This window comes from Phyllostomus hastatus, unplaced genomic scaffold, assembly GCF_019186645.2.
Source record: "Phyllostomus hastatus isolate PE091 unplaced genomic scaffold, TTU_PhHast_1.1 phas_scaffold_11, whole genome shotgun sequence".
Classification (NCBI taxonomy): domain Eukaryota; kingdom Metazoa; phylum Chordata; class Mammalia; order Chiroptera; family Phyllostomidae; genus Phyllostomus; species Phyllostomus hastatus.
In genome coordinates, this window is record NW_025334005.1 from 7,666,933 (window position 1) to 7,680,053 (window position 13,121).

Below are 13,121 nucleotides of genomic sequence, written 5' to 3' on the forward strand. Positions count from 1 at the left end.
CTTGGCGGTAAGGAATGACAGGCCCGAAGAAAAATGCCAATATCCTAGAGGTCTTCCGCAAGTGACACTCAGCAGCACCAATCGACTTTCTTTTACCGGCGACCGATCCCTCCTCCCCACGGCGGGCCTGGCAGGGCGGTGACGCTGCGCGGCGGCGGCTGATGCGCTAGCTGTGTGGGGCTCTCCGGACGGCGACGGCGGCTTTCGTAGGCGGTTCCGGTCCTGTGTCTCCGGGCGGTGGCAGTTCATGGCGGCGACAGAGCTGAGAGGAGTGGTGGGGTCGGGCCCGGCAGCCATTGCAGCTCCGGGCGGCGGCGGCACCGGTCCCCCCTTAGTGGGAGGTGGAGGCGGCCGCGGGGACGCGGGGTCAGGCTCCGGGCCAGGCTCCGGGCCCGCGCCGGGCACTGTGGCCGCGGCGGCTGCGAGCGGCCCTGGCCCCGGGACTGGGGGAGTGGCGGCGGCGAGCCCAGCCTCAGCGCCGCCGACGGGGGGCTCTGGCGGCTCGGGCGCTGGGGGTTCAGGCTCGGCTCGAGAGGGCTGGCTCTTCAAATGGACCAATTATATCAAAGGCTACCAGCGGCGGTGGTTCGTGCTGAGCAACGGGCTCCTGAGCTACTACAGGTAACTGCTTCCGGGGCGCTGTTCCCCACTGCAGCCCACAGTCCCCACGCCGTCACCCTCTCTGGCCGGCACCGCAGCCAAGGTCGCCCCAGACTCCTTTTCGTCACCTGCGAGCATTGACAGCCCGCAACATGGGCCCACCATCAGAGAGAGTGAATGCCCTAGGAGTTACCCCTCTGCCTGGTTTACCCTTCTTCGATGGCATAAGTTCCCCCTCGACTCCTGGCCTTTCCAGTTGTTTGAAGAGCATCGGTTTTTCCATTAGGTTTCCACCAGCACATCGGTGCGATGGTTAATTTCGCATGGAAGGCACTGTTGTAGGTGCCAGGGGGCACGTATAGGAGAGCAAAGTCCTGGCTCTGCACCCAAGGAACTAAGAGTAAAAGTCCCAAGGTTTGGCTGCTTGTGCCTAGTCTCCAAATTTCAAGGTTATTAGCAATCCTTGATGTACCTGCCTTTGCTCTCTCCACATTCGGGCACAAGGACACCGCTCACAGGGTGGGCCCAGTATCTGTCCCCTTGTCTTCCTTACCTCTCCAAGACTTGCTTATGCTTCCTCCTAGACAGCTTAGAATGAAGATGTGCACTCCAGTCCTGCTTTATTGTTGCTTGTCCCACCTCCTCCTATGGAATGATTGAGTCTTTTATCCAGTAGTATTTCTCTGATTACTTAGGTTTCAGCTTATTAAAAAAAGAGCCAATGTCTTTGATATGATTACTTCTGTTTAACAATGTGTGTTTTGGGATGTTAAATATATGTTTATGGTGATCCACAGTCTTGCTATAACATAACATGCTTTTGACGACTCCTTTTACTCTATGTAGTGGGGTTAAGATCCCGGATTTGGGGAGAGGACATAAACATTTTCTGAGGGCTAGCCAGTTTGCATGGGTATTTTACATACAGTATTTCATTGACTCCCAACAACCCTGGGAATCAGGAAATATTCCCATCTTCCTGATGAGGAAACAGACTTAGCTTGGGCAGCCTTCCTCAAGTCTTGAGGAGTCAGGATTTGAAACTAGTTCTGTTCGCACCAACATAACCTAAAACCCAGGTTAGTATTACATGAATTAGATAGAGATAATTAGGTATCAGTAGCAAGTAAGTTTATAGATCATGGTTACTATATTTATTTTTATACAAAGTATATAAAAGTCTTCTAGGGAGACTTTGCTTAGTACAGTGGCATTTCTAATTGAAATCTGTTTATGAAGACCATCATCCTATTTGGGACACAAAATGCTGTTGTTAGAAGTAGATCACTCTATTTCTTTTCCTCTGCTAGTAGTCACTCTGCCACCAGGAGAGTTAGGGTGAACAAATCTCTTCCATTAACTTCATTGTATTGGCTCTTAGAGAAATTTTGAGGGGTAGCCAAAGGTGGGAAGTTTAGTTGGATTTAGGAAGAGTAGAAAATACCTTAATGTATCCTTACTGCTTAGCAATATTAATTGTGAATACTTGTGTGTATCATTTGCATTACTCTAATTGTTTATCCAGGACTGTAGGGTTAGATCAAAAATAAAAAATTTAGTTTGTTCCAAAGTTTTTTCCCTTACTCATTCTAATGTTCCATTGATTCGCATACTAATTTGGCTTGTAAGTCACTATTAACACTGATTCCCTATTTTCAAAAGTTGTTTGTCAGCCAGGGGCCTTAATGCACGATCATTTTTCCTCATCTAAGTTCTTATCAAATCCACTTTCTAGGCTAGTAGATTCTTTGATCAGTACCAGTCTTGATCAATATGGGCCTTGATTGAACATTAATAACTTATATATTGTTACTGTTTTTGTTTGTTTGTTTACTTTTAGAGAGGGGAAGGGAGGAAGAAAGAGAGGGAGAGAAACATCAATGTGTGAGAGACACATCCATCAGTTGCCTTTCTCACACCCCCAATTGGGAACCTGGCCTGCAACCCAGGCATGTGTCCTGAATGGGAATTGAACCGGCAACCTTTTGGTTTGCAGGCCAGCGCTTATATATGTTGTTTTCAAGTACTTGAAAGCACTTTTGACTTCTCTTGTAAGAGCTAGTGGTACCTGTTTGACTATAGATAAAACTCGTTCAAAAACATACCAAACCACACGTTGGGAAATATGCCACGGGCCTGTCCTTGCCAGCTAAGATAGTCCCACCCATGAATCAACCGAGCAACAGGATCCAGAATTATCAAGTCTATGCATTACCCTCAAAATCAAGTTGAAGTACTTCCTGCCAACTATGTTGGTAGTTTATTCTTCCTAATAGAGTTCTTCTGGTCCTCAGCTCCCTAAAATTATTTAGCTAAGTTGTCATTCCTCTTGCTTTTCATGCCTCCAAAACCTGTCATTTCCTATATATGCCTTTCACAAAATACTGTTGTTGTTGTTGTTGTTGTTTTCAATTGAGATAGATCATGTACCTCCTAGACCTGTCCGCTGATGAACTGTCCTGATAGGCTTTGGCAACACTGCTTTCCTCTTGTTACATATCCTGTTCTTTCTTACATACCCAGTTGCACAGATGGCCAGTTACTTAAAACCAAATGTAGAATCCCAGCTCTCCCAGACACATCACGACAGGCCCATAGTATTAGTTTTCCTGGCTAGCTTCTAGAGATTGAGTTACTGCTTCAAGTAGCATTTTCAGGGAAGAAATTTCCAGCCACCTAATGCGGTACTGCCTGAAGAACTTACTGTGCACCCTGAAAATCAGTTTTTTTCTAGCTTCTATACTAATCATTTATAGCCATCTGTGTATTTGCCCAAACCCAAGAGCCTTGAGGTCAAGCCTGCCTTACTCCCGGGGTTCTTTTGTATCTTTAAAACTGCTACGGACTTTATACGAGTTGAGAAACTTCAGTAGTTTCATGAACGTGAACAGGCAGAAGAGATTCCCAGGAAGTGAGTTGTGAGAAGTTACCAACGCGTGGAGAGGAATGTGGTAGAAGGTCCCAGTAGCACCTTTGGAGTAGAAAGCAAGGGTGAGCTGCTGTCCGCTGTGGGTCTGTAATTCGGCCTGCATTATTCATACTGTAACTGAAGCTTGGGTGGGAGGGAGGGGAGGTAAGAATAGGGCAAAACAGGGATTCACGTTACAGTGTGGCAGGTGCAGGGGATGGAAAGCCGCCCAGTTCGTGGAGACCCCCCGGCCAGCCCATACTGCTCATTTGTGCATTTGAGGATGAAAAACCAGTTTCATGTGACAGACTGAACAATAGCACATCTGTCTTCCAAAGCACAGAAAACCGACGTTCACAAACACTACCAAGTCTCACTTTCGGGAGACGGGCGTGTGTCCTTTCTGGCGTGCAGGAATTCTGAATGTGCCAGGTGTGTTCGGCCGCTTGGCCCCAGTGAGCGGGAAGTGGCTCTGCTTTGCACTGTGGCAGCTGGCAAAGGACTTCGACCTCTCTGTGTTCCAAGTTGGTCAGGGAAAACTGCAGTCCCCATATGCAGGTCCCTGGGCATGGCCAGCAGGTGGTGGGGAAATTAGGACAGTTTGCACAGTACACCCAATTGTGCTAGCAGCTTGCTATCTTTTTTTTTTCTTTTTTTAGATTGTATTTACTTATTTTTAGAGAGAGGGGAAAGAAGGGGGAGAGGGAGGGAGAAACATCAATATGCGAGAGACACATCGATAGGTTGCCTCTCTCATGCTCCCGGCTTGGGACCTGGGCCCACAGTGCAGCCGTGTGCCCTGGTGCTCACTCCACTGAGCCACACCAGCCAGGGCAGCAGCTTGCCATCTTATGTGAAGCCTCTTGTCGCTTGCTGTCACCAAGCAGTGCTGCAAAGTTCAAGAGTTAGTCTATGAATAGAACTGTCAGTCAGTGGAGACGGGGGAAATTTTTACACCCAGTCCTCTGAGAACAGATTTGCTGAATCGTTCCTAGCTATTAATAGATGGCTTAGGAGTTCCCACCAATAGAGGTCAGTGGACCCTAGGAAAGAACATAGTCCAGAAAGATTGGACCACCTGGTGATTCTTTTATGACTATTTTGTCTTTTCTCCCACAGAAAGCTATACATTCCTATTTCATATCATTTGAGCTGTAGTCAACACTGAATACTCTAAACATCTAGGTGTGCCTTATACTTCTACAATACAGTTCGAAGCATAGTGTGACAGGTCTCATGTGGGCCGAGTTAAAGTCAGGGAGGATTGTTTAGTACATATAAAATGGGGCTATTCTTTTTGGGAATGAGACTGTTATGCAAAATTTTGTTGCATGAGTTTATAAAGCACTATGTTATAATTATGACTTGCTAAATAAAAAAGTAACTCCTGACTAAGAAAGGCCATGAGGGGACTTTTTGGTGTGATGGAAATATTCTACATTTTGATTATAGAGGTGGTTACACAATTATATACATTTGTCAAAACTCACTGAAATCACACACTTAAAATTGCTGAATTTACCCCTGGCTGGTGGAGCTCAGTGGATTGAGTGTGGGCCTGTAAAGCAAAGGGTCGCCAGTTCAATTCCCAGTCAGGACACATGCCTGGTTGAGGGCCAGGCCCTGTCTGGGGGGCACATGAGACGCAACCACACATTGATGTTTCTCTCCCTCACTTTTCCTCTCCCTTACCTTCTCTCTAAAAATAAATAAATTTTTAAAAATTGCTGAATTTATATTGTTTGTCATTATACTTCAGTGAAGCCTTTTTCTTAAAAAAAAGCCAAGGGTGATAGGAACAGCAGATCAATACCATTTGACCATTTGACTCAGAAACAACACTTAGGCTCTGAAAGGAAATTTCTACTAATTGTTTCTTGAATTTAGGGACCCATTTGAGGGAAATATTAGGACTTGCTCATTCCTACCAATACTGTATTTTCAAAAGGCTTAGAGTTATGAAAAGAAATGGAACATGATCAAGGAGTAACCACCCATCAGCTTTCCGCTTAGCGTGTCTTTGCCTCGTTGTTGTAGGTCAAAGGCAGAAATGAGACACACCTGCCGTGGAACCATTAACCTCGCCACAGCCAACATCACTGTGGAGGACTCCTGCAACTTCATGATCTCCAATGGGGGTGCTCAGACCTACCACCTGAAGGCCAGCTCGGAAGTGGAGCGCCAGCGCTGGGTGACGGCCCTGGAGCTGGCCAAGGCCAAGGCTGTGAAGATGCTGGCAGAATCAGGTAGGGAGCAAAGAACATTATGTCTGGAAAACTTTCCACTTGCTTGTCTTACGCACGAATCCTATTTTATCACTCATGGTCATTTAATTATCAACTGTCTCCTAGATGTCTAGGTTTCTCATCATGCAGTATTTCTCCTGGATTGACAATTTCCTGCTGAGGGCAGTTCTGCCTTGCAGGGGACGTTTGGCAATGTCTGGAGCCATTTTTCTGGTGCTGGCCGAGGGTGGTGGTGCTATTGGCATGTAGTGAGCAGAGGCCAGGGAGGCCGCTGAACCTCCTGCAAGGCAGAGGACGGCCACCCCCGACCAAGAGCTGTCTGGCCCCAAATGTCAGTAGTGCTGAGGTTGAGGCTTATGTCCTACAGGCATAAACAGTTGTCCTTTTGGCTTTTCATGCCAACTGACTACCTTAAAATTTTGAGAAATAATTATTTTAATGCTAAATCAGCCTTAGGATTATTACAGCTTACAATCTGGATCTACCCTTACTTTTTTATTTCCTCCTGATATCTTAACTGTTAGTTGAGTTGAAACAATCTTTGTAGGATGCCAAAAACATTGTATGGGATGTTTTCTATGAAAAAATCTTCATTTTGCTATCTTTGTTTCACCAAAAAAGAGTACTCTAATTATGTTTGGATTTTTCTCTGGGGAAAATGGTAGGATTTCCCCCCTAGTTGTTGACGGTTTGGTCATACTGAGCTTGTCCACTTTGAGCTGACCAAGATGGTTCCCTGCTGACTTTTGTTCATCTGTTGGTGATAGTGGGCTTTTTTGTTTTGTTGTTTCATTTTGTTTTTTAGAGGGGAAGGGAGGGAGAAAGAGAAACATCGATGTGAGAGAGATACATGGATTGGTTGCCTTCTGTACGCACCCTGACTGGGGACTGAACCCGCAAGTGCCCTACAGGGAATCGAACCAGCGACCTTTCGGTTTGCAGAATGACGCCCAACCAACTGAGCCTCTCTGGCGAGGGCATCTGTTGTTTTTCCCGTGCCCCGTCATTTCCCATACTGTATTTCATATCCAGTAAGCAGTGTGAGGAAAATTCACTGCTTTGTAAATGTTTTGGTAACAGGTTATAGTTTCACTTTGGCTTTGCCTCTCTGTCTAGCAGACAGGTCAGGTGTTTCCTTGTTTCTTTTGTCTTGACTTTAGTGCTGATGTGAGCTCCCCCAAAGGAAGTGACACTTCTGGAAAAGCACTTTGCAGCCACAAAAGTGTTAAGTACAAAGCTGGGAGCGAGAAGTACAGCATAGCTGTCAACGTGACTTATTACTGGGGAGTCATTTATCAGAAGACCTTACTTTGCGTTCAGTGCAGTGGTGGCTGCCGTGTCAGAAACGACAAATAAATGTGTTGTCTTCTCATCTTCAAAAACTACGAATTAATGAGTCTTTTGGTGATGTGGACTTGGTTTGCAAGGAGCTAGGCTGTGATTCTCAACCCATTTCATATGGGACCCACTGATCACCCAACAGGTGACAGTGAATCTGCAGTAATAATCAGCTGGGACTGGACTGGACCCCTCACGTGAGCGTTGAAAGGCTCAGTGATTCATACCTAACCCCAAGAGCCATTTAGCTTCTCCATCCTGCTCTGTAGGTTCTAAAACTCCAGGGCGTATCAGAATTACCAGGCAGCTTATTCAAAATGCAGGTTCCTAGGCTTTACCTCACACCAGCCAAATCAAACTCTGGGGGTGGGGCCAGAGAGTCCACACCTCTAAGAAGAACTCCAGTGTTTGTGATACAGGTGGGCTGTGGACCACACTGTAGAGAAGCTGTCTGGTATCGGTAAGCTGTTGGTCAGAACGCATAGTAGGAGAAGCGTCAGTTTGGTCATGCGCAGACCTGGCAGGGTTCAGGCTCTCACTCCTGGGCCTGGAATCATGCAACTTACCTTTTGCTTCTGCAGATGAGTCAGGAGATGAAGAGTCTGTCTCACAAACTGACAAGACAGAGCTGCAGAATACCCTGCGGACCCTGACCAGCAAAGTGGAGGACCTGAGCACGTGCAACGACCTGATAGCCAAGCACGGCACGGCGCTGCAGCGCTCCCTCAGTGAGCTGGAGTCCCTGAGGTTGCCCGCCGAGAGCAATGAGAAGATCAAGCAGGTCAACGAACGGGCCACTCTCTTTAGGATTACGTCCAATGCCATGATCAATGTGAGTGCAGATGGTCTGTGTTGCTTTGTGATTCTTTCCCTCTTTCAAAATGTAATTTTCCCAAATGCTGGAAAGTTGTACTGATAAGGCACAGAGCATTAGGTCCTGCTTTGCTGCTCAGGATTTAAGTTACATCATTTGTTGCATGAAATAGGACGGGGTGCACAGATGGAATGACTTTCATGCTCTGCTCGAATGAGCAGGAGGACACTGCTCCGGCCAGGGAGTGCGTTCTGCTGGCGATGTTAACTGCATCCTCTAACCTGTCTGGGTTGTGGTCTTATTTATTTTGAGCTAACTGTATCTGTTAGAACTAAAAGATCTCATGGGTCCTTTCCACCATCAAGTTCTTTGAGCTTTTAAGTTGCCGTCTGATCCCTACGTGTTAATGCATGTGGCCTCCAGTGTGGTAAACGGGGGCTGGGTCAAGTACTGGTGAGAACCTTGTAATACTAGTTGCCGGTGTTCCCATCTTTACTCCTTGCTTTCAGGGGTAGCTTTGGGTGGTAAGGCAAAACACCCAGCTTTGGATACTTTCTGTTAAAAAAAGAAGGGGCCAATGCTTCTGCCTCCTTGTGACTTCTATCTTGGTGGCTGTTGTTGGTTGGTGGAATACCTCTGCTGCTTGGCTGCAAGACTCTAGGCAAAGCCAAAGCACCACCGGCATTAGCAATGTATCTCAGATCCTGGGTGATTGGTATGAAATGAATACATGGTTTAAAATGCCGTTTGTCCTCTGCTGGTGGCTGGATCTCACCTGGCAGGTTGTTTCAGCAGCTTCCACATGAGAGCCCTAGAAGGCATTTCATAACAGGAGTGCGAAGGCAACTCTCTGAGAAAGGGCTTGTGTGCGGTTTGTTTTCTTCTCGTCTTATTAAATGGGATGAAATTACTTCACTAGGGCCGGATTTTCCCTTGTTAGGGAGTGATAACAAGACATTTGCTTAGAGCTCCTGTGGCTCTCGTGGCTCCTAGAGATCAGAGGTCTTCCCTGTGACCAGGGGGAGAGTTAATTAATTGTGCTCATTTAAAACCCCTTTGTTCCTTACGAAAAATAACCTTTATTTTCATATCATTTTCTGAAGTGTGGAGCATTCGCAGGAGGTAGAAAAGACACATGACTTTGTGCACTGAGGGGACACCAGCCGTGTCTGGGACTCCTCTGCTCATCGGCACTGTGCTGGGCTTCCTCACGTCTAGTCGCGCGCCCGTTTTCCAAACTGGGGCACCTCTTAGTGGTTGTGCCTGCTTTTCTGGTCCTCTTGTGGTCAGGAAAACCTCACAGATCACGCAGGTCGATTAATCAATACTGAGTAATGTTGTCTTTTCTCCCTGTCAGGGGAGCACCTTGCTCTGTGACAATTTTTCCTCTGTTGATAAAAAATTTGCCAAATAAAACACCTCTTCATTAAAAATTTTCTCATGAAACTGAAACTTTAGTTTGGACTTTACTCTTGAAACTGTGCTCATTTTGTTCTTGGGGGCAATTCTACTCCAAATTGTAAGGGTCCAGAGTTTGTGTCAAAGGGAATGATTCCTTGGATGTCGGAGGAAAGCTGTGTCTGATTCTCTCCTCCCCTCAGGCACTGCCTGTACCTTTTTCATAACTGCTATAGCTTAAAATTCGTTGTTTGTTTGTTTGTTTTGTTTTTTTATCCCTGTCTTGTTTCCTTTACACCTTCTAGGTGATGGTGGCTAGGTCTTAAGCATAATGTGCATGTTAGAAATTACTATCCTAGCACGCCACATCTCTAAAGGGGGCCTTATATCAAAGGAAGAATACCTTTTATTCAATTTCTTAGGACATAGCTTTTCTTTACTACCACAGTGAATCTAATCAAAGGAGAAAGCTTGACACAGTCAGAGTATTCATTTGCTAATCGGGGAACATCTGTTTCGTACCTTCTGTGATTCTGTGATCTAGGCACTATGCTAGGAGACTTAAAACAAATGTGGGGGTAGTCCCTGCCCGCAGGGAGATTGCTTTCTAATGAGGGGACGGAGAAGTAACCAGATCGTACAGACTGTGTTGGGTGCGTGGCAGAAACAGCATGGGCTGCTATGGGATGGCGCATTGGAGGTGTTTAGCTCAGACTAGGAGAATTTAGAACTCAACTAAATTCCGGATGACCAGAGAGAGCCTTCCTCTGAAAAAAGGAATATAGAGCCTGGGACCCTGAAGTCCGGGGGGCCACAGTTTACTGTCGGTACAGCCTGGGGCAGCCTGCTTCCCCCGTGACCTCAGTTTCTTTTGTGCAAACGGTGACAGTGCTGGTAAGCTGCTCACAAGGTTGTTGAAAGGCTTTTCTCAGGTAACTGATATAACGTGTTCAGCGAAGTGCCTGACATGTAATTGTCTCTCACTAAATTTTCATTGTGATCAATATCACTAAAAGGAAGTGAGGGAGAAGAGTTGGTCCAGGTAGAGGTGTGGCGTATGTGGATCTCTTCCTGTCTTCCTAAGTTTGGTAACTGGCTCCTAGTGGAGCAAGGTAGTAGCTGGGGATGAGGCTGGAAAAAAATTAAGTGTGAGGAGGCTATGGGGTGCAGATCATACTTAATGGGTTTGGTAGGAGCACATTTAAAGAGGATAAGATCCGTTTTGGTGCAGCCTTAATATAATAGCCAACACCTTATTGAATGCTTACTGCAAGCCCATATGGTTCTAAATGCTTTACATGTAAAGCAAGAACTCTTTGAGTAGTTACTATTGTCACTCTCTTTTACAGAGGAGGAGGATGAAGCACAGAGAGGTTAAATTACCTGCCTAGAATTCCATAGCTAGACAGTAGAGTGGAGCTGTGATTGGAGTTCCAGCAGTCCCGCTCCATTGTACGTACTCTGTACTGCCTCTGAGCACGCAGGATAGAGCAAAGTGTGCACCAGGCTGGGTAGCCCAGTTGGCGAGAGTGTCACCCCCATATGCCAAGGTTGTGGGTTTGATCCCTGATTAGGGCACATATAAGAATCAACCAGTGAATGTGTAAATATGTAGAACAACAAATCTGACTCTCAACCTCTCCCACTCTCTCTTCCTTTCTAAAAATCAATAAAATTTTTTAAAAAATAAAGAAGTGTGCAGATTCCAGAAATATTAAAGAAAACCCCATAGGACTTGATAACTGGATGTGGAGAGGGACTAGACTCCGAATCAAGGATTTTCCTTGGTGTTCTGGCTGGGGCGGGTGGGAGGGCCCTGGAGCTGTGAGGCCACAGGGAACTCCGAAGGGAGAGGGAGAGTCAGGAAGGGAACCTGAGGAGTTCAGGTTGGGACCCACAGTTTGAGATTATCGTGAGCCACTGAATAGGTAACTGAATATTCTGATCTGAAGCCTAATGAACACAGAGCTGGAATCATTGATTTCATAATCGTTAGCCTGTCGGCAAGAGTTGAAACCATGGGTGTAGATACTTTATTTACCTTATAGCTTCTCTAGAACAGGGTGTTGAATTTGAAGATTACATTGCTTCATTTTTTCCATTTATTTATTAAGCAAACTTTATCAGGCTCCTGCTATGTACAAAGCCACTAAGATAGGAAATAACTATAAATTGTGTCTTCATATCGCTTATGATCCATGTGGAGAGACAGAAAATCAGTCCATGACATTGCTGTGGCTGGTGTAGAACAGAAGAAGTGTGTACCAAGTGCTGTGGAAATGTAGAGAAGAGACTTGGGGGGAAGTGTCACAGAAGAATAACATTTGCCATCGATATTAAACAGTTAGGAGGTCTCGGCCAAGTAGAGAAAGGTGGTAGGAAAGGGCCTCCTAGGCAGAGCGCATAACATAGGCTGCGATAGGAAGGCCTGAAAGAAAGCTGTCAGTCCAGGGCACGGTGAGCAGTGCAGTGCAGTTCCGCAGGAAGATGCAGGAGCCTGGAGAGGAGGGTGCCAGGCGGGCGGTGGCCCTGCTGTGAAGGGCCCTTATGTTTATAGCTGGTAATTGGGGAGCCGGTGAAGGGACCGATCTGATCAGATTGGTGTTTCGCCTCGAGAGCCTTTCTTTGATTCCTCAGGTAGGCTTCTAATGTTTAACGTCAATTGTTTCTTAATGGCCAAAAGAAAAACAAATTAAGTGTCCCCGTATTTGGTCTAATTCAGTGCAGCTTCCCTGTTCTCAGTGCCTGAAGTCCTCAGCTGTCGGTGACTTGAGTTTAGTGAGGAATTTATTGAAAGCAGTCATCCTCTGTTTTTCTTCTGTTTCAGTCACTAGATTTCTCTCTCTCGGCGTAGTTCACATAGCTGCCCTTTGTGGTGTTGCCACAAATACTTTGTCGAGGTTTACTCCTCTCTTGGCATTTGGTTGGTCCTCATGACCAGGGAAATAGAAAAGAACCGTGACAAACCATGCTCATTTTTTTTTTCCTGGAGTTGACCTTCATTGCATCAGGGAGCTGGCTGTCCCTGAGACGGTGGAATAACGGGAAAAGTCTTCCATTGGAATCTGTGCATTGAAGTTCCCAGAATAAGGTTCCTTAATGGGCCGACAGAGGCCGGAGGGGTGTTTCTGACTAGCCGAGTTGATGTGACACATGTTAACTCTTTTCCCCTACAGGCCTGCAGAGATTTCCTTACATTAGCCCAGACCCACAGTAAAAAATGGCAGAAGTCACTGCAGTATGAGAGAGACCAGCGTATCCGGCTGGAGGAGACCCTGGAGCAGCTGGCCAAACAGCATAATCACCTGGAGAGGGCCTTCCGAGGAGCCACGGTGCTGCCGGCAAACACTCCTGACAGTGTAGGTTCCAGTAAAGGTAAGCCACTGGCGGATGAACTCCGGATTCTCCAGGAGCAGTGACTCATGTGAGATGCAATAATTGGAGCCGCTTATTTCTTCCGACTTTTCCACTGTTTTCTGCCGTTTGTTGCTGCGTGTGTGATTAGATTTAAGTGAGCCTGCCGTGCCAGGCTTTGGTAAATGTAGCCAAGGTGAGTGAGTAAGGCTTTTCCCCCTTGCAGATCGGTGCTGCTCTGGCAAAGGAGACATGAGTGATGAGGATGATGAGAATGAATTTTTTGACGCGCCTGAGATCATCGCCACGCCTGTGAATCTGGGCCACAAGTAAGTTATCTTTGACTCCACAAGAATGAGCATATCTGACCATCAAAAGGTTAGAAATGTTTCAGTGGAAATGTCATGGTTTGTCAGTGTTTACTGAGCTCTAGGCCCTGTTCCTCAAGTAAGTGGAGAACTGG

The 13,121-nt window shown here is 46.3% G+C and overlaps 1 protein-coding gene across 2 annotated transcripts in view; it reads left to right on the plus strand.

Moving 5' to 3' along the window:
* Positions 1-13,121, plus strand: part of LOC123829357 (oxysterol binding protein) — a 33,043-nt gene continuing 19,922 nt past the window's right edge. Inside the window, exons 1-5 of one of the 2 annotated variants that reach the window (XM_045854973.1) lie at positions 1-621; positions 5,546-5,754; positions 7,674-7,924; positions 12,481-12,679; positions 12,885-12,987. In XM_045854973.1, the coding sequence (XP_045710929.1) occupies positions 248-621; positions 5,546-5,754; positions 7,674-7,924; positions 12,481-12,679; positions 12,885-12,987 (1,136 nt within the window). In that variant the 5' untranslated portion in view covers positions 1-247. The remainder of the gene's footprint in view (positions 622-5,545; positions 5,755-7,673; positions 7,925-12,480; positions 12,680-12,884; positions 12,988-13,121) is intronic. The other variant, XM_045854972.1, reaches the window with a different exon arrangement.